The sequence below is a fragment of the Varanus komodoensis genome, unplaced genomic scaffold (genome assembly GCF_004798865.1).
Source record: "Varanus komodoensis strain SLA01 unplaced genomic scaffold, ASM479886v1 scaffold1, whole genome shotgun sequence".
Taxonomy (NCBI): domain Eukaryota; kingdom Metazoa; phylum Chordata; class Lepidosauria; order Squamata; family Varanidae; genus Varanus; species Varanus komodoensis.
In genome coordinates this window covers 88,808,047-88,826,793 of record NW_025335268.1, presented here as the reverse complement: position 1 = coordinate 88,826,793, position 18,747 = coordinate 88,808,047, and the positions used below count along the sequence as shown (strand labels likewise).

Genomic DNA, 18,747 nt, shown 5'->3' with positions numbered 1-18,747 from the left:
AATATTATGTCAATTACATGTTCAACCATTTTGCATACTAAATTGGCCTTGTGGCAAAATCCAGACTTAACAATTAGTATGAAGATGTTTTTGTGGCAGACTTCTATGAATCAGTTGATTTTTACTTTGGATCAATCGATGGGGGTTGATGTTGAGTATATGTCATTTGCAAATTTGTGTGCCAAATATACTTCCTTGCTATGGCTGAATTTATGCTAACTGCAACACTTGTTGGGATCCATTTGGCTTTGTAACTTTTGCAGCTTCACCATCCCCACTACTACTGGAAAAGCTTATTAACACATGATCCATGTTTACCAATATTTATTATTGGTGATACCTATAATAAACATGGTCTGAAGTAGGAATGAAATAGAGAATTAGTCTGTCTCATTGTGTCGAATCAACATGATGTCTCTTTAGTATCTATATTTGAAGCTTCAGTGGATTTTAGGTTGCATCTTACTTGAAAAAAATCTTAGTTTCTATTGAATGCTGCACAGTTTCTTTGATAAAGGTTTGCCTAAGTTGACTAACTGCTGGAGATGCAATATTGCTAATGTTTCCTTTTAATTATAAGGTTTGGAAATATTCAGTAGTCATCTCTTTTGCACAGAAAGTTACAATCTGCATAAACTTTGTGTTTAATATTTACTTATGCACATTTCGCTTTCAATTATTTTTCCCCGTAAGCTAACACATGGTCAACATAAATGGATTTTCTGCACCCTTTTGACAGAAAAAAATAGTATTGCAACATTGGAAGGATAAATCCTCACCTCCTATAATGCAGTGAATTGACAACCTTTTGATGTTTTCAGCATTTGAACAGATGGTGTATAGACACCACTCTTAAATGGATCCATAGACAGACATTTCATCTGTCTTTCTTGAAGATAATTTATAATTGATGTAGCCTAATCTATATGGTTACCTTTTCCCCCTTTTTTAATGGTTGTGTTCTGCCTTGTTGAAACTTGTAATAAAGAGCAAGAAAGATTCCCTAACAACAATGGCAACAGCAATATCACACCCAGCTGCTGTTACATTTTTTTCTTTTTTAGAAAAGCTAGCAATCCTCCTAATCACAGATCTCCAGCCACATGTGAAGTTGCACCCCAACTTGGAGATGGGCTTCTCCAACTGGGTGACCTCCAATGAGTTAGACTAGATCGGGCATCACTGGGCATGCTGCTTTGGGATGATGGATCATCTAGCCCAACCTAACTAGAGGGTTGAAAAAGGCTGTTCAAAACACCACACCACATTACAGCTGCCAGTGTGAAACACAAACTATGCATATTTAGCACAAATTATGGCGTGTGTGTGTGGTGGTAGGAATCCTAAATTTGATAGCTATGGTTTGAGTCTTTTTTCGATGCTCCTCTTCCTGCTTTGCATCAAGCTGCCAGCGGGCATCCAAAATATGCTTACTGAGGTTGCTGTTTATTCTTTCCAGTGGGTGATGTTGACAGTCCAGCACTTCCTTTGTTTACACAGCACATTTAATCCTGGGTTTTTATATTTTTTTTAAATCTTTCCATATCCGCTCTTAGAAGACGATAATTTTCTGAAATTAAACACTTAGCTTGATTGCTGTTTTGTTAATTGCCACATTCACAAACCCCCCTGGCGCTCCTGCCTGTTTAACATGGATAATGCTGCAAAGATGCTCGGCATCAAATTGGTGCACAGGTGGACGGGTGGTAGTGCTGAGGCCTCCTCATCCTTGATCACTCAGATGGATCACCCAGCACTGATGCACAAAACAAAAGAATTAAACTGAGGTGGAAATTAAACAAAGAAAACACAAAGATGCAAGCTCAAACCAGGAATCCAGAGGAAGACCTTGCTAATACCAGAGTACAGTATGTTGGATCCTGCAAGACAGGGGCTGATGATGCTACTCAAGGAAGGCCTAGCAAGGCACCCAACACTTACACGCATTGCTTAAACATAGGGATATCTTATGTTTAGACTTCAGAATGAAACAAACTTTGGTCAGTTCCATCTTGGATAACTGGCTGTGTGGTTTATAACAGAAAAATAACTGTATTTAGTTACTCCCCAAATTAACAATCTGATCCTATACCTGTAGAGATTGGGCCCACTCTTCTTATAAAAGATTCTTCAAAGGTTGTGGATACAGACTGATTTAGATGAAGAGGAGATACCAGAATTCACAGATGAAATGTCAAAGCTGCTGGACTCAGAGATAAGCCAGGCAGTTGCTAAGAATTAGATAATTTCAAATTCTGTGGCAAAGTTTAGTGGTCATGCTAATGTGGAGGGAAGCAGGCCTAGAATAATTAATCCAAGCATCAGGTTAAGAGGTAAGACCAGTTGAGAATGTGCCAGACATGGCAAAAGATTGGCCCTCAAGCAGAAAGAGCCACTTTGCTGATGTCGTTTGCTCATTTCATCTTGGAAGGAAGGAGGCATGTTCAGTTTGGAATTAAGTTCTTATTATTAAGTTGCATTTTCCAAACAATCAGCATTCTAAACTATAATACTCTTGTACTTTAAAGTCAACCTTGCTGACCAGCTTTTACATAATAAAGCCTTTTAGTTTGAAAGCCTTTGCTCTGGTCTGCTTGGAAGGAGGATGTGAAGAACAGTTTCCATAATATCTAAGATTCAGTGTATTACCCAACAGAAGGTTCTTGCTCCATTGTATCTCACTGCAAAGTTCTGTCAACAGCATACTGGATAAACCAGTACTACCAGTGCTTCTGTTCTAATTCTTGGACCACTGTGGCAGAACAAAGTCAAGATGACTTCCACTCAAAGTCAGGATAACCTTTTTTAACCTCATAAGAGGCAAAGAAGCTAATACCTAACAATGAGGGATAAGGGATAAAAATGGAACAGAAAAAGGTCCAAAAAAGGCATGCTGTTGCCCTGTTGTTTGGCTCTCAATGGCCTATTGAGGGTTAATGCCCTTTAACGTCACCCACCACATCCACCAAGCTTCCTATGTACAATGGAAGGAAAGTCTCCTCCATGCCATGCTCCCAATATGCATGGAAGGGGATCCACTATTTGTTTAAAAAGTCACCCAAACAAAGCCAAATGCTTTTTACATGCTAAATATTTAGCATGTAAAAAGCATGCTTTTTACATGCTAAATATCATGTTTAGTTTGGTCTTCAGAAAGGCGAACAGAGCCTGACAGGATCACATTTCAGCAACAGTAATTTGAGCTGCAGTTTCAGGTACATAAGAACACAATACCATATTCAGGATCTGCCAGCTGAGGAACTACAGAATTCAGCAGAATTCACGTTAAACTGGAAGGATGGCACAACTTTACGCCAGCCACAGACCTCGCACAGGAACAGTAACTTCCACTGATTTCAACAGGATGGGAGAAGTCACAGTAACTGTCCCAAATCACCATATATACCCTGCTCATAGCACCACAGTAGAGTATAGGATATCCCTGTAACTCAACATGTGATCACTCTGGTACTAGGTTACACACATTATGAGCTCATTCATAAGAAGGACCTCTGGTGATAGGAAATGGAGAATGGGCTCTCTCCCACAAAGGAAGTACTTTACACACCCACACAGCTTGCCCATATAGCACACATGGAATTTGAGCACATTCCTAATTCTTTACAGCCTAGAAGTGCTTTGCTCCCAAACACAACTGCCCAACACCAAACTCCATTCCAACAACTAGGAGTGGCAAGGCAGAGGACCCCATACAGTTAAACAAGGGAAGCAGAAGCATATGTGCAGACTGAGTTCTGGTTGCACTGTATTACTATAAAACTCTTTCCCTTGAAACTGGGAGCAGGACTGGTCACAGAGAGGAGGCACGCACACCCCCATGTAAGCTCTTGCTTAGCCAATGCCAAGCACTCCATGTTTTGATCTCACCTACTGGACTGAATCCATACCAGTTTCCAGATGGAAATGATAAGGCTGTGGAGGTTAGTGCTCCTTCCCTTCATTTCTAGAGCACTTTGGGAGAGCAGATGAACAGGGATGAGCAGTTGGGCTTCTATTAGAGTTTGGTCCTCAGCAGTTGTCTGATGATGCATTGATCCCTGAGACCAGGTCAACAACTGAGGAAGGCTCCCTACATGTGCCAGTTGCAAGCCTTTTTAAAAAGTTTCCTACCCCATTAAACTGTTGTGATGTGAAACAAGATGGAAGGCATGTTCCAAAGTATTGTGTGGGTGAGACTCCCTCTGAAGCAAGGTTGCAGATTTTAAGCTAAATTCTGCCTACTTGGGCTCCTGATCAATTCCCCCCCCCCCCAGGTACCCCAGATGGCCACATGACGGTCTCCCTTCCCATTTCACCAATCATGGTTTCATGGCATTTGTACATTGTCCCCATTATAAAAGTTTGAAATGCCTCCCCTAAGGCATAATTACAGACAGTAGCATCTTAAAATTTACCAGCATTTTGGGCCCATCCCATCCTATTTATTTATGCATGCATGCATGCATGCCCTGGCATATTTCTTTGAAGTATAACCCCTTAGATAACTCTACTGTATAGGAATCAGAAACACTCATCCTTTGTGGCTTTTGTCTTAGGGACAATAAAGGTGAACTTTTGCACTTAATTCATAGTCCTGTTAATTTACCTTTCCCCCAGCACACCTACTTTGGAATGTTCCACTGACTATTCCAAAGCTGGCAAGCATTTGGAAGACTTCAGCCGAAAGGCTTGCATTACTTGATAAAATGGGATATGCAGCCCTGTGCACAAATTCATTTAAGTCATGTGTACTTGGAGTTAAGCCAATTTAATCTCAATGAACTCACACTGAAGTCAACTAACTATGTCATCTTAAATCTAAGTGCTACAGTTTAACTTCATTGAAGACTGGACTGTTAAGCTTCTAAATCGTACAAACAAGTCTCCCCACAGGCCATCACCATTACAATGAATTGGTTACAGTAAATTAAACTAAAGAAAAAAGGCCCTGAAAGAGTAACCAAGGCTTTCTTGCTTGAATCTCGTATTTCCATTTCCTCTAATGCTGACAGTCCCTCAAGATACTTTGATGCTGCCGCCCTAAATACAAGAAATCACATACTCTTGCTACATTCTTCAGATCCTCCAATCTCTTTGCCTGTTTAGCCTTTTTTGATGCAATTGCTTATTCTCCTTGCAAGCCAAGTGTCCAGTGCTGCGTATGGTATTCTGATGGCATGCCCTGTCTGTTCTTGTTGTTATGTGCCATCAAGTCATCTCTGACTTAATGGCAATCCTATGAATGAAAGCCCTCCAAAATATGTGCTGGCAGCCCTGCTCAATACTTGTAAATTCAAGGCTGTAGCTTCCTTTATGGAATCAATCCACCTCAGATTCAGTCTTCCTTTTCTTCTTCAGCCTTCATCTTCATCTTTTCCTAGCATGATTGTCTTCTTCAGTGAGTCTTATCTTCTCATGCCCAAAGTACAACTGTGCCAGTTTTGCCAGTTTTGCTTCTTGGGAAAGCTCCAGATTGATTTGATCTAGGACACACTTGTCTTTCTGTCATTCCACAGTACTTGCAAGTATGTCCTGTCTAGGTGCCCTTATCTCAGTTGCTTTACTGGAGGAGCTGGCAACACATTGCATGTGGACCACAGGTTGTTTCCCCATAGCCCCCCCCCCCCCACCTTCTGTCTCTTTAACCAGAGGATTCAGAGACAATAAGCAGGCCAACTGGGGAAAGGGATACAATTTTACTGAGATAAATAGTATGGAACAAGAGAATATAGGGTAAGATACATTAGAGAAAGAGCTAAGCTTACTTCCCTATTGATGAGAAGACACGGTGATGTATGATCACTGGAACGGGCTGCCCCATTGCTTATTCCAAGGCTTCAGATCTATGTAAAGGTTCAATCTAACTGTGCACCCTGGATCCTTGTATACTATACTTTTGGCTATTAATCACATAGGTTTTAACTATAGCTAATCAACTTTGATGAACACTCAAGGTCACTTGGGAAGTTTTGGTATGGAATATACAGACAATAAGCACCTATCACAGGTGCTTCATACCAAGAGTTGCTCCTTGCGATATCGGCCAGGGATATTCCAGAGATAAGCTGGACATAACGCTACTTGAATATTTCATTTTATTATCACTATTAATACTGCATTAATATGGTATTTATACCACACCTTTCTTCTCCTTGCAAGGAACCCAGGGTGGCTTACAAGATTCTCCTCCTCTCCACTTAATCCTAGCACAACACCATGAGGCAGATTGAGCATCTGTGACTGGCCAAAAGTCACCCAACAAGCTCTATGGCTGAATGGAAACTAAAACTCAGATTTCCTCAGCCCCAGTTCTATACTCTAACCCATGCACCACACTGGCTCTTGTATCTTTAATGTAAGATATGTGGCTTAACACATCAGAGGATCCAGACCCAGAATCACTGTAAGTTATGGAGGAATATTGTCACACCCCAAACTCCTTGTGATACAGTAAAGGCCCTTAAAAAGGATCATTTGTGGTTTGGCAGGAAATGTTGGCGGTGTGGCAACAACAGTGGCAGCAGCCAGAAGGCGCTATTCAAAAGCAAAATAACTTCTTAAAGGGGGCTTTTCCCCCTGCCTCCACACTGCTGAATTTCAGTGGTACAGCAGCAACAGGGCAAATGTGAATAGATATGCAGTCCCTGCTGGGGTTTGGGTGAGCCCCCTATTAACCTCTGCTCTAATACCTCAAGCTTGGTGCAGGGACCTTAGTATTGTGGGGAGCATTAAACCTTCCTGTACATGGTTTGTTTAATGATTATCTTGTGATATCATTCTACCAGAACGCATGAATGCAGTGCAAATTGAATAAAATGTTAGTGATCTGATAAGAGATATGAAAAGTCTGAGCTCAATTGATCAGTTTAGTGTGTAAAGGGAGCAATTCCAAAAATCCTTGTTATGGCCTATTTCTGGCTAAAAAAGGAAATGGTATGTGGCTAAATTAGCAGAAGCAGTCCATTCAATTCATTTCTGTACTGGCAATAATGACGAGGCCTGCCTGAATGTTAAATACAACAGTGATCAGAAGGTGAGAAAGCTTTTGCATGAACTGATAGTGACACAGGTAGGAAGGCACAGTAAAGGGATATGGTCATCTTTTGTCATGTACAAAGCAGTAACTGAACACTTTCAGTTGCTTTTGTAGTCTTAGAAATTTTAGGATCTTCATAATATATTGCACTATACAATGAGCAAGCCAGTGTGGAGCAGTGATTAAGAGTGTGGGACTGGGACTCAGGCAACCTGGGTTCTGGTTCCACTCAGCCATGGGACGAGCTGGGTCACTTTGGGCCAGCTACAGACTCTCAGCCCACTTGCAGGGGTGCTGTTGTGGGGATAAAATTGAGCGCAGGAGGATGGGATGATGCAAACCATTTTAAGAAAAAAGAGAATATAAATCTAGTTAAATCAATAATAATAATAATATGATCTTTACTTCATAAACAACTGTTCCTTTTAGATATTTCATGACTGAGATCACCCCCCTCCACACACACACACACACACACACACACACACAGAGAGAGAGAGAGAGAGAGAGAGAGAGAGAGAGAGAGAGAGAGAGCGAGCGAGCACCTTGTAATACTGATACATAATGCACTGCCAAGAATCATTCCAGTGACATTGTATACTGTAGCAAGGATAAATGATCTCTCTCTGTGTTGAGCACTTGATTGCTTTTGACACTGTTTAGAGATGCGAGTGTGCAAGTGTGTGTGTGTGCTTATGGACTTATGCAGTTCTTTGCTGGTGGAGTGAATATTAAGCAACCAAGACCAGCAATATTTATTAGAAAAATATTAAATTGTTAAACAGATCAAGTTCACATTTCCATCCCACTCGAAGGGAATATGAACAACCACCTTCTCCCATTAGTTTCTGCATATTGCAAGTCCGCCAGATTGCTCAAGGACCCCCAGAAAGAGCAGGGAAGGGGACGAACGCAACAACTGGGCTGGCCTTCTTTTCTCCCTTTTATTTACACCATGACCTGGCCCACAGAACAGACTCACAGGAAACTATTTCAGAGTGTAGTCTACAGCACCCATGTTATCGTACATGCATCCACCCTGAGAAGCAGGAAACAAACTAAATAAATCAGAGCAGTGTGATTTCTATCACAAACCAGGGCGGCTAAGGGCAGTTGTGCTGGTGATGGGAAGTTAACTGAAGCAATTGTCAGCAGATGTGAGTTCACCCTTCCCCAACCTGGAATTCTCCAAGTATGCCGGACAGTTACAGCTTCAAAAGTCCCCAGTCAGGATGGGACATGTAGTAAGACACACTGCACCAGGCTGGGGGAGGCTGCCATAGCCAACACACCTTAAATGGTGTATTTATTGTTTCTTTTGCCAAAATAAAGGGCTACAAACTAAATGAATGTTCTAAAACTGGGCTGAGTCATCGAACTCTGTAATAAGCTCCTAGTCTGGTGCCTTCTCAATGTGACCATTTACAGTTTGCCAAAAAAGAGGCAGTATACCTCTCAAGAAGATGGCAGAGGATGCTAATTTGCACATACAAATGTATATGCATTTGCAATAGGAATAATACCTATTACTTAAATAGGAATATAAGCTTTGCCATCACAGTGAAGAATACTACTAGGTGGCTTGTCTGCCTGCTGTCCAGGTGATGGCAGGAAGCACCAAGGTTCTTGCACACTTTTGTTCTGGTTCTTGGACTTCAGATAATACCTGAGCAAGACAACCCATTGAATAGAGGACACCTTCAAGCTGAGGCCTGTCTTCAGCCAGCTCTCCAAACCAGAGGGCTGCCTTCAGTAAAACAGAACACAGAACACCCTTTGCTTTCCAGTTGTTTTGCACTACAGGCTCCCAGAATTCCTGTCTATTAGCCAAGCTGACTGAGGTGCTAGGAGCTGAAAACCAAAAACATCTATCTGGAGGGCACTAGGTTAGGGAAGGCTGCTCTGCAATAAATGGTCATGTGGCTGCTACAAGGACAGAATGAGGTCAGTACTGAGGAATCCCACCCTATGAAACTAAGACGTTAAAGTTCCAAAATGTGGCATGCTGGGAATCTTTCAGCAAAATATCAGAATGGCTATGGGTCTGAAATGGTAAGGCAGGACAACTGACTCCTGGCTCAGGTCAGAACTGCAAGATAAAAGTAAGTGGGGAAAAACCCATCATGCATTTGGAAGCCAAACACAAGAGCGAGTTACTGGATGAGTGCAAAGGCAGTGTCCATATCAAGCAAGCTATAGACCAGAACAAATACAGTCACACACACACACACACACACACACACGGGGGTGGGGAGAATACGAAACAGCACCAAGACTGCCTTGTGCTTATTTACACCTATCTACACTGGCAACTTGTGCACAAAAGAAATTCACTGGGCTATTCTTGTGTTTTACAACCCTGTTGCTCTGGGGATGGACCCTGTTAGCAACATTTCACACAGCCACAACCTTTCAGACAAGTGGGCAAAACTGTGAGCAATGTGGAAGTTCTCAAGACTGTTTAAAGAGGCACCCAGGCTCTGCACAGAAACAAAAGTTAGGGAGGGGGAGGAGAAGAGAGCCTTAAAGATACAAGCAATTACACAGAAATTCATTGGATGGAGAGTTACTAGCAAGGCAAGATGGACAGATGGGGAGATAGCTGCAGCTACAGAGGGAAGAAAAGTCATGTGGGAATGTATGGCTGGATGCATGGCAGACAGATGGCCAAGAAGAGGGTACTGATCAGTTCTTATGAACCTGAGAAAGGCATCCAAGTTTGTTTCTGTTAAAGAAAGCTTAATTAGACTAATTAAAGGGAAGAGAATTGACATAAATACTATTTTTTGTGTGAACTTGAAGCATGCAATTTTTCCCATCATTTGTCATTTTTTTGGAAGTCTGCTTTTTTTCTCTTTTCTTTCATGCACACTTTTAATAAAGCCCAGTGCAGGTTCTGAATCCACGTTCCCCTTGAAAGAGCAGTGTTTGAATATACAGCTGCCTATAATAACAGGCTTTTTCCGTTATCATCTGCTACAGCAGTAACTCTTGCAGTTAAAAACATACTGCATTTTTAGGTCACTGGCAAAACAGTGAAAGGAGTCGAGCAAAACTAAACTGTTAAGCATCAGTGTCTGAGCTGGTGCCAAATCTGCACAATCTATTCCACCTGTGCATTCCCATTAACCTCGCCTTCACTGGTTGGCACCTCATTTCAACCTGCTTAAGCAAGTGCTGAATGCTAACACCTCATATCTGCCAAATATGTATTTTATCTTCACAGCCTTTCAAACACTGTTCACGTCCTTAATGTGCTGGAGAGCAAACATGTTTCAGCTGGATAATTACAGAGCAAGTCCAACATACCAAGATTTAATAATCATCATGGCTTTGTGGCAGAAATAGGGGGGAAGAAAAAAGGCAATGGGCAGATGGGAAACTGACTGACAGGCAAGCACAAAAAGGACAGGGAACAACCCCAAAAAGAAGAATGAAGCAAAGGATCTTTGCAGAAAGGGAAGGATGGCCGGAGCAGGTCAAGACCAAAGAGGTGTTTGACCTGCTGGTGTTGAGGCTGCCATGAGGCATCTTGTTTTCTGAGGGGAAGCAGCTACAGATGAATGGAGGGGCAGATGGGCTGGTGGGTAGATGTCAACATAGAGGGAGAGGAGTAAGCAAGAAGAATAGACTAAAGAGCAGAAATACATGGGTAGGTTGGATCGTACTTGGTGAAAGATAGGAATGACATCCAGGCACAAACCTAACATGACAACCTGACAGAGTTTTTATTCCCAGTAGATGGGATGCTAAAATATTTACGCCAGGTTTTTGTTGCAAATGCTCCCATGGGAGTGAAATTAGCAAGCACTTTGGATTTGACATGCACCATACAAAGCAGAAATATTCCCACTTCTGTAACCAAGCCAAAACAGATTGCCATCTATTGTTGCTGTCTACTGTCAATTCTACTCTTCATTATGCTTTAGGCCAGGGCCACCACCTGGTAGCTGTCCCTTCCCCACCTCTCATACAGAACACATGTGCACCTGCTCATGCTTTTCCCAGATCCACGCCATCTGGCTCCCCACTCCACCTCCCCTATATTCCTCTGCCAGAGCAGGTTCACTTAGCAATACATGGTTTTGGGATGGCTCCTGGTTATTAAAAATGAATCTCTGAGGGAGAAAGATAAATTGATGAGGATACATACTAACATCAGAAGAAAGCATGGCCCTTCCTACATGATTTTGCAGAGGTCAGTGCTGTTGTTCAATGCACCAGCCACCCAGTTGTATAGAGGATCCAGATGTCAAGCCTGAAGGTGGCACGTCTGCTCTGGAAATTTCAGAGTCCCTGCACTCTAACTGCAGGATTTTGTTATCTGGAAAGATGGCATTCTTTCCCCAGCTGAGTTTAATGTGGCTTTGTGAGTGAGTCAGAGGTCTAGTGAAGAGTGCCTGTGCTGTTACTAGAAGGTAGTGACAGAATCTCTCTGCAGTTTTACCTTTATCAAAGATAGCTTCCCAGTTATGCTATGGTACAGGGAATATGCTAAGGAAGGATCCTTACTTACAGCATTGCAGAGCTTAAATTATTGCAGGAATGAAAAAGTCTAGAGCAGAGAGCAGTTATATTTCCACTCTTGCTTTAGGGTAAATGCCTATCCATATTTCTGAGAGAATTTAATGTTAACAGTTCCTTTAGAAATACTTTATTTTATATATAAACTTATAGGCCTTTCTACCAAAAAAAAAAAAAAATCCTAACATGAAAGGCAATTAAAATTAGTGAGCTCTTAAAGAATGCATTTGTGTAGTGCAGAGAGCACAGAATGACAGAATAACACCTCTTGAGCTTCTGGGCATGCCCCTCTTTAATTTGTAGTGGATATTTGGTTGTTTTAAAGTAAGTGTAGAGCTACTAATTGGCTTTTCATTCTCTGTCTGGGATTGGGACCCAATGTGAGTCAGATTTGGTCCACATGCCTGAGGTTCTGCACTCTTGTCTTAAAACAATCTCAAGTTTCCTTCTCTGTGGCTTGAAGAAAATCACACAAGAAGTCTTTGAGCTGCTACTGTGGCACTTACCAGCTTGGTTGGTTGTAATGTTCACTGACACGTGCTGTGGTGGAAATGGACTTTTGTTGGAAACTCCATTGACAGCTTGGATCTCAAATGTATATGGAGTGTGGGCCCATAGGTTGCTGATGAAGACCCGGGTTTCTGTGAGACCCAACTGCCTGGGTACAAACTCTACATTGTCATCACAGCGGGAGCAACTACGCCGATCTGACCGACACTTCTTGCAGACGATGTTGTAGGTCACATCATCACGGCCTCCCGTCTCCCGAGGTGGATGCCATTCTAGAATAATTGATGTCTCATTGACAATAGAGATCACATTGCGAGGCCCTGAAGGAACACCTGTTAAAACACAATTTGCAGGAAAAGGTTATGCAAGTTAATGTCTGTGTATGATACAATAGGTATCTGCTGAGATGTTGGTGAGATTAGAAAACTGGAACTCTGTCAGACATGGATAAATTAAGAAGTATCTCTTGTTATTTTCTATTGTGTTACTCCTGTTAATAATCAACAAGGTCAAGGCAGTTTTTCTGCTTTTCTAATGATTTTGAGAATTTCTTCTACTATGCAACACAAATTTCTGCCCTCTCTCAAAAGTTCTAGTTGGAAGACTTGCTGGACATGTTTAACTTGTGCAAAATCTCACTAATCACATTAGCTGTAAAGGAAATTTCTGCAGGTTAACTTAACTAATCATAGCCCTAGCAGAGTTTTGCCTTCATTTGAACAGTGGCTTGGATAATGTATTTAAGTTACCTTCAGGTATTTGATATCTGCAGATGCCAGTCTGCCACCCTTCAAAGTTTTTTTCTTTGTTCTTTTTCCTTTTTTTCAGGTTGCTCAGGCTCATGATAACACATGTGGAGGGAACATTAGGAACCTGCTCCCCTCCTTGCCTTGGTTCACCTGTTTGGATCATCAAGAGCTATTTGTTCTGCAGACAACTTCATCTTGAGCACTTGCTCTTCAGTTACAGCTTGCTTTGGCCTCAGTTATTTAGATTGCTGCATTTTGGACATGAACATGAGGTTAAATTAAATGGCCTCTGGCCACTTCCACAATGATTCTACCAAATTATACCACTCAGCTGTCCTGCTCTGTGGAAGGTATCTCGCACATTTTTAAAGCCATTACACTTTTCCTCTTTAGCTTTATGGGCCCCACCAGTTCACTAAAAGTTTATGGGCTGTTGGGTTTGACTGTGCTAGAGGCTCTCAAGTCATACAACACAACCCTTTCAATTCTAAGAGGTCCTTGGTTGTTTTCAATGGCCAGTCTGACAGACTTACTCCCAACCCATACCTCTGCATTTTCCAAATGCATCTGACTTCACACAATCATATGGCCAGGATGAGATTCCAAAGTTCCATTGACCACCCTGGCAACACATATTCAAGAAGCGGGAAACAAAATACAGTTAAAATAAAATTCTTATAATAGCCTTCCTGAAGGGAAAGGGATGGAAAGAAAGGAGAATGTGCGCTTGAAGCCCCAAAACTGCCCTTTCCCTCTGTCCCCAGCTACTTGCAAGCTCAAAGAAGCAGTGGCACCCCGAGGAATATTCCAGAATGTGAGGTGGTTTGTGCCAGTAAGGTCTGCCATTGGAGCAACTGGCAAGAGTGAGAAAAAGAAAGGGGGAACGATAGAACAGGAGAATGGCTGCCAGTGGAGCGGGGCAGGGGAATTGGGATGAATGATACTGACACTGGGAGACAAGAGTGTGTGGACATGGACTCTGCATCTTGTGACTCTTGATCCAGGCTCTGACCTACAAGCAACTGTGTCGAGTCAGATGACCTGAGCAGCAGACCAAGAGGGGCAAAGAATCATATTTCCCATTCACCACATACAGGGTTGTGCTTTCGGGCCATTTCCACCACACCCTCCAGTGCCAACCACCCTCCTGCTCACTAGCTAACCAGCTCCCCACCCAGTTGTGAAGCATGACTCATACTGTTCTTACTTCAGGAAAGCAATCAGAGGCACTTCTACAAAGATTTCTCAAGTACAGCCCCATACCTCACTCTGAGAAAGGTGTCTACTCTCATACAGCAAGCAGACCCAGAGAGCTATGCTATGGATTTGCTGTGGCAACCACAAGTACCATCTACAGGTGGTTCAGCTTAAAAATACTGTTAACAAATGTTAATCAGTACCTGCGGCCATTGAAGCAAAGTGGCATAGACCCTCTCCAAAGCAAAGTGGCATAGACACTCTCCAAGCCCCTAGTGCCTCACTCCAAGGAAGGAGCTAGTCCTCAAAGTGTGGAATTAAAGGGTGAGATGGCCTAGGAAACACTGGAAACAACAGTGTAGGCACCAGGAAAGCCTAACATAAACAAACTGGGAGGGCTGGGGGGAACGCCACTCCCACTCTCCTTGGGAATCACAATGTCTTGTGCCAGCCCAGTCTTGCTTAGATGAAGCCTCCGTCATGTAAATACTACACAAAGAGATTATTGCAATATCCAGAATCACTCAACATTGTTCACAAAAGCCTATCCATACTTTCAGACACAAGAACCAAGATGAGCCAGGATGGATCAGACCAAAATCCTAACAAGTTCAGCATTCTGCTCTGACTGTGCCCTACTTCTGTTTCTTGCTGAATGGTCTTCGTACTGCCTCCAGTATGAGAAGCAATATACAGCTATCATAACTAGTAGCCACTGATGGCCTTGTTGTGCATGAATCTTTCCAGTCCTTTAAAGCTGTCCAATTTGATGCTGTCCTGTGGTAGAGAATTCCACAGTTTACCTATGCACTGTGTAAAGATGTACTTCCAATCAGCTTAATGAGATGACCACGGGGTCTAGTATTATGAGAGAAGGAGAAAGCTATCCTCCTATACACTTTCTCTAGACCAGGTATAATTTTAGACACCTCTGTCATGTCCCTCTTTTCCACCCTTTTTCCCCTAAGCAAAAGGACTCCAAACATTGTAAACTCTATGCAATTTGCCTTCTTCACAGAATTTTATATAGGCTGCAGGCAATGACATTCTCCTTTCTTAATTGTCCTGTGTTTTCCAACTGCTTCCTTCATCTTTCTTCTTCTTATTGTTTCCACAGGGAAAAAAATGATTAAGCAGGGAAAGACAGAATCACTGCAGAATATGTGATTGGTACTGCTAGCAGCCATCCATCTGGAAGCACCCCAATTCTTCTCTGATGTTTCATTTTATAAATATTCAGTGCTTGACATGGAAAGAAATATGAGCAACCATACAGTCTACTTGATTTCAAAATAAGTTGTGTCATGTGGTTCTTGGCTATTTGTGCTGCACCACCCCTCACCTCAGAATCTTAGGTTGAGGACATGTAATATAAGACTTTGAAGGGCAAATCAAATACTGAAAATGAAAGATTTGACATGGGCAATTCACAGTGGGCAAGTATAACACTCTCTGCCCACTTCAAACCATCTAGTAGAATAATAACTGCAGTCTTTCATTTCTGGTGTTTCCAAGAATTGTCCCCCATCTCAGTTTTGACATCATGTGAACAGAAGAAATCTGGTCTGTTTACATTACTATATCAACTCATCCTCAGCCAATCTGTGTTGATACCACTACACTCTAAGCTGTGATGAGAATTCAGACTGCAAGCTTATACAGTTGGAAGTCTCCTACAAACCCACACTCCACTGAAAGCCAAATACAATTTGAACAAATCATGTCATCTTGGATAAATAAAACAGAGGTGACATGGAACATTGGAAAAAAATCAGACCTTGAAACATATTGTTTAGGGTTCAGAAAAGCGCACATGCTATAAAAACAGACACAAGCTAGCAGAGAATGTCAGATGTAGAGAGCAGTTATTAACAGTTCAAGATGTCAGGCTGAAAGGATGGGTATTTAGTGAGGTCCTATCAGGGTCTCCTTCTGTGTCTACTCTCTATGCAGTTATTATTTATTAGCAACTTGGACACCAGAGTTCAGAGTATGTATATCAAATGCGTAGGCAGCACCACTCTGGGAGTGACTGCAGGCAATTTGCGGGGAAAGAATTACATGCAATGCTGTTTTTATATGCTGTGGAAATGGGGCTGGAATCAATTAATGGAAATTCAATAAGAACAAATACAGTATGGATCATGCTGGAAAGAGCAGCCAAAGATACACACATATAATGTGAATTCTGGGCAGGCTGTTCTGCCCCATCTCTGGGCTACCAAGAATGACAAACAGAATATGTCCACAATATGACCGGCCGGAGGGACTGATAAGGCTGCACTCAGCCACTGCAAGCCCTTTTGGCTCTGGCCTCTTGGCAGAGCAGCAGAGGCACAGGCTGGGGGAGAGTGCTGAGTGGCCAGGGGACTGGCGAAGGCAAGGCAGGAGCTGGGCGGGGGAGCAGAGGGCCAGGAGCAGTGGAGAGGAAGGGGGCGGGGCCAGAGAGGCTAGAGGGGCCAGGAGGAAGTGGACAGGCGGGGCCACCGGCCTGAGGGACTGATAAGGCGTCCTCCCTTGTCTGCGGACCTTAGCTGCGTCCCGGGCTGTCCGGAGACTCCCTTCCCTGAGACACAGAGGTTTGATTGTTTTTGTTTTGTTTTGTTTTGTTTTGTTTTGTTTTGTTTTGTTTTGTTTGTGCTGTGCTGTGCTGTGCTGTGCTGTGCTGTGCTTTGTTTTTCTTCCAGTTTAAATTTAAGTTTATTTTATCCTTGTGTGTGTGTGCGAGTGGGTTTTTGTCTGGGAGAACTGGGCGAGTGAGAGGAACTGCAGGACAAACAAGGCAGGGGACCAAGGTAAGGTCTTGGAAGAGATACCGATGGCAGACCAGGAGATGGCCTTGGCGGGAGTCACAGGTGTTGCTGTCTGCTGCGAGAGCTGCGACATGTTTGCCCTTCTCCCCCAGGAGGGGCAGGGATACACTTGCCCTCGGTGCAAGATGGTGACCCTGCTAGAAGAGGAGGTGAGGTGCCTGAGGGCCAAGAAAGCTCTCCAGGCCCCCCGGAGCAGCCCCCCTCTAGACAGAGGGTTGAGGGAGAGACCATGGGAGGAGCAGCTGTGGAGACATGGAGGTATGTCACCCACAAGAGGAGGAGGCCAGCACGGCCTCCTCCTCCTGGCACCAATCTGGAGCTGGGAAACAGGTTCTCTCCACTTGGGGAGGCTGGGGCTGATGAGGCCTCAGGGGGACGTCAGACGGCAAGGGGGCCGCTGCAGGAGAGGCGAGGGCCAGGGCACGGCCGCCCGCCAGCACCGGGAAGGTACGGCGGTGGGTGATTTTTGTTGGGGACTCCCTGCTGAGGGGCACTGAGGCGGCAGTATGCAGCCCCAACCTGGAGACAAGGAAGGTTTGCTGCCTGCCGGACGCACGCATCCGGCATGTGAAGGACAGAGTGGAGCGTCTTGTTTGCTCCGGGGGTCACCAGCTGCTCCTGGTGATCCATGTGGGCACAAACGATGTGGCCAGGCAGGGTGTGGTTGGGACCACCAGGAACTTTGAGGCCTTGGGGAAGAAACTCAGGGAGCTGAAGGCCCAAGTGGCCTTCTCATCAATCTTACCTGTCCGGGGATTTGGGCCAGGAAGGGACAGGAGGGCCTCCGAGGTGAACGACTGGCTTAGGGTGTGGTGCCAGAAGGAACGCTTCGGGTTCCTCGACCACGGCACTCATTTTCTTGCCAATGGACTTCTGGCAAGGGACGGGTTACACCTCACGAGTATGGGGAAAAGGTCCTTTGGAGATGCTCTAGCGAGCTTCGTCCAGAAGACTTTAAACTGAGCCGGCGGGGGGGGGGGTCAGGCCCCCCAGTAACGTGTCTGCACTGGACAAGTGTGAGGGGAGGGTCAGGGCTCTGGGAGCAGGGTTTTAGAGATACTGTGCAGGGACTGACAGGACTCCTACAGAAAGGGGCCAGGTATCAGGGAGGATGGGAGGAAGGAGGAGGCTGGGAACTCCAAGGAAAGGAAGCAGTGGGAAGGAGTTGAGAGGCATGTACACTAATGCCAGGAGCATGGGTAATAAGCAGGAAGAGCTTGAAGCTCTCCTGGGAATAGGAGGGTATGATCTGGTGGGAATCACAGAAACTTGGTGGGATGAAAGGCAAGTCTGCAATGTGAACATAGAAGGATATCACCTTTTTAGAAAGGACAGGAAGGGAAAGAGAGGTGGGGGCATGGCTTTATACGTCAGGGAAGGGATAGGATGCAGTGAGATAGAATGCAGCACAGATGGGGATTTGGTAGAGGCAGTCTGGGTGAAACTTAGGAGTTTTGACAGGGAAAGAGACCTGACAGTGGGGGTATGTTATCGCCCTCCAGGTCAACTTGAGACCCTGGATGATGTCCTGACAGGCCAGATTCTAACAATATCTCGGGGGAGAGACACAGTAATTGTGGGAGATTTCAATCTCCCGGATATTACTTGGGAGACTCACTCAGTGGTGACAGCCAGGTCACGTCGCTTCCTAGAAGCTATAGAGGGAGCGTTTTTCACACAGAGGGTCCGAGAGGTGACGAGGGGGGGAACATCCTTGACTTGGTCTTGACCAATAGGGAGGAGCTGATAGATGAAGTACAGATTAGGGGAGCTCTGGATGCGAGTGATCACTCCATCCTTTGCTTTGAGATCAGGGGACTGGGGACGTGCAGCAGGTTGAGCACTAGAATCTGGGACTTCAATAGGGCCAACTTTGGCCAACTGAAGGCCAGACTGGGGAAAGTCTCCTGGGACAGGT

The 18,747-nt window shown here is 44.0% G+C and overlaps 1 protein-coding gene across 1 annotated transcript in view; it reads right to left on the bottom strand.

Moving 5' to 3' along the window:
- EPHB1 (EPH receptor B1) overlaps positions 1-18,747 on the bottom strand; it is a 470,470-nt gene that overhangs the window by 59,190 nt on the left and 392,533 nt on the right. Inside the window, exon 5 of the mRNA XM_044434348.1 lies at positions 12,067-12,402. Coding sequence (XP_044290283.1) covers positions 12,067-12,402 — 336 coding nt within the window. The remainder of the gene's footprint in view (positions 1-12,066; positions 12,403-18,747) is intronic.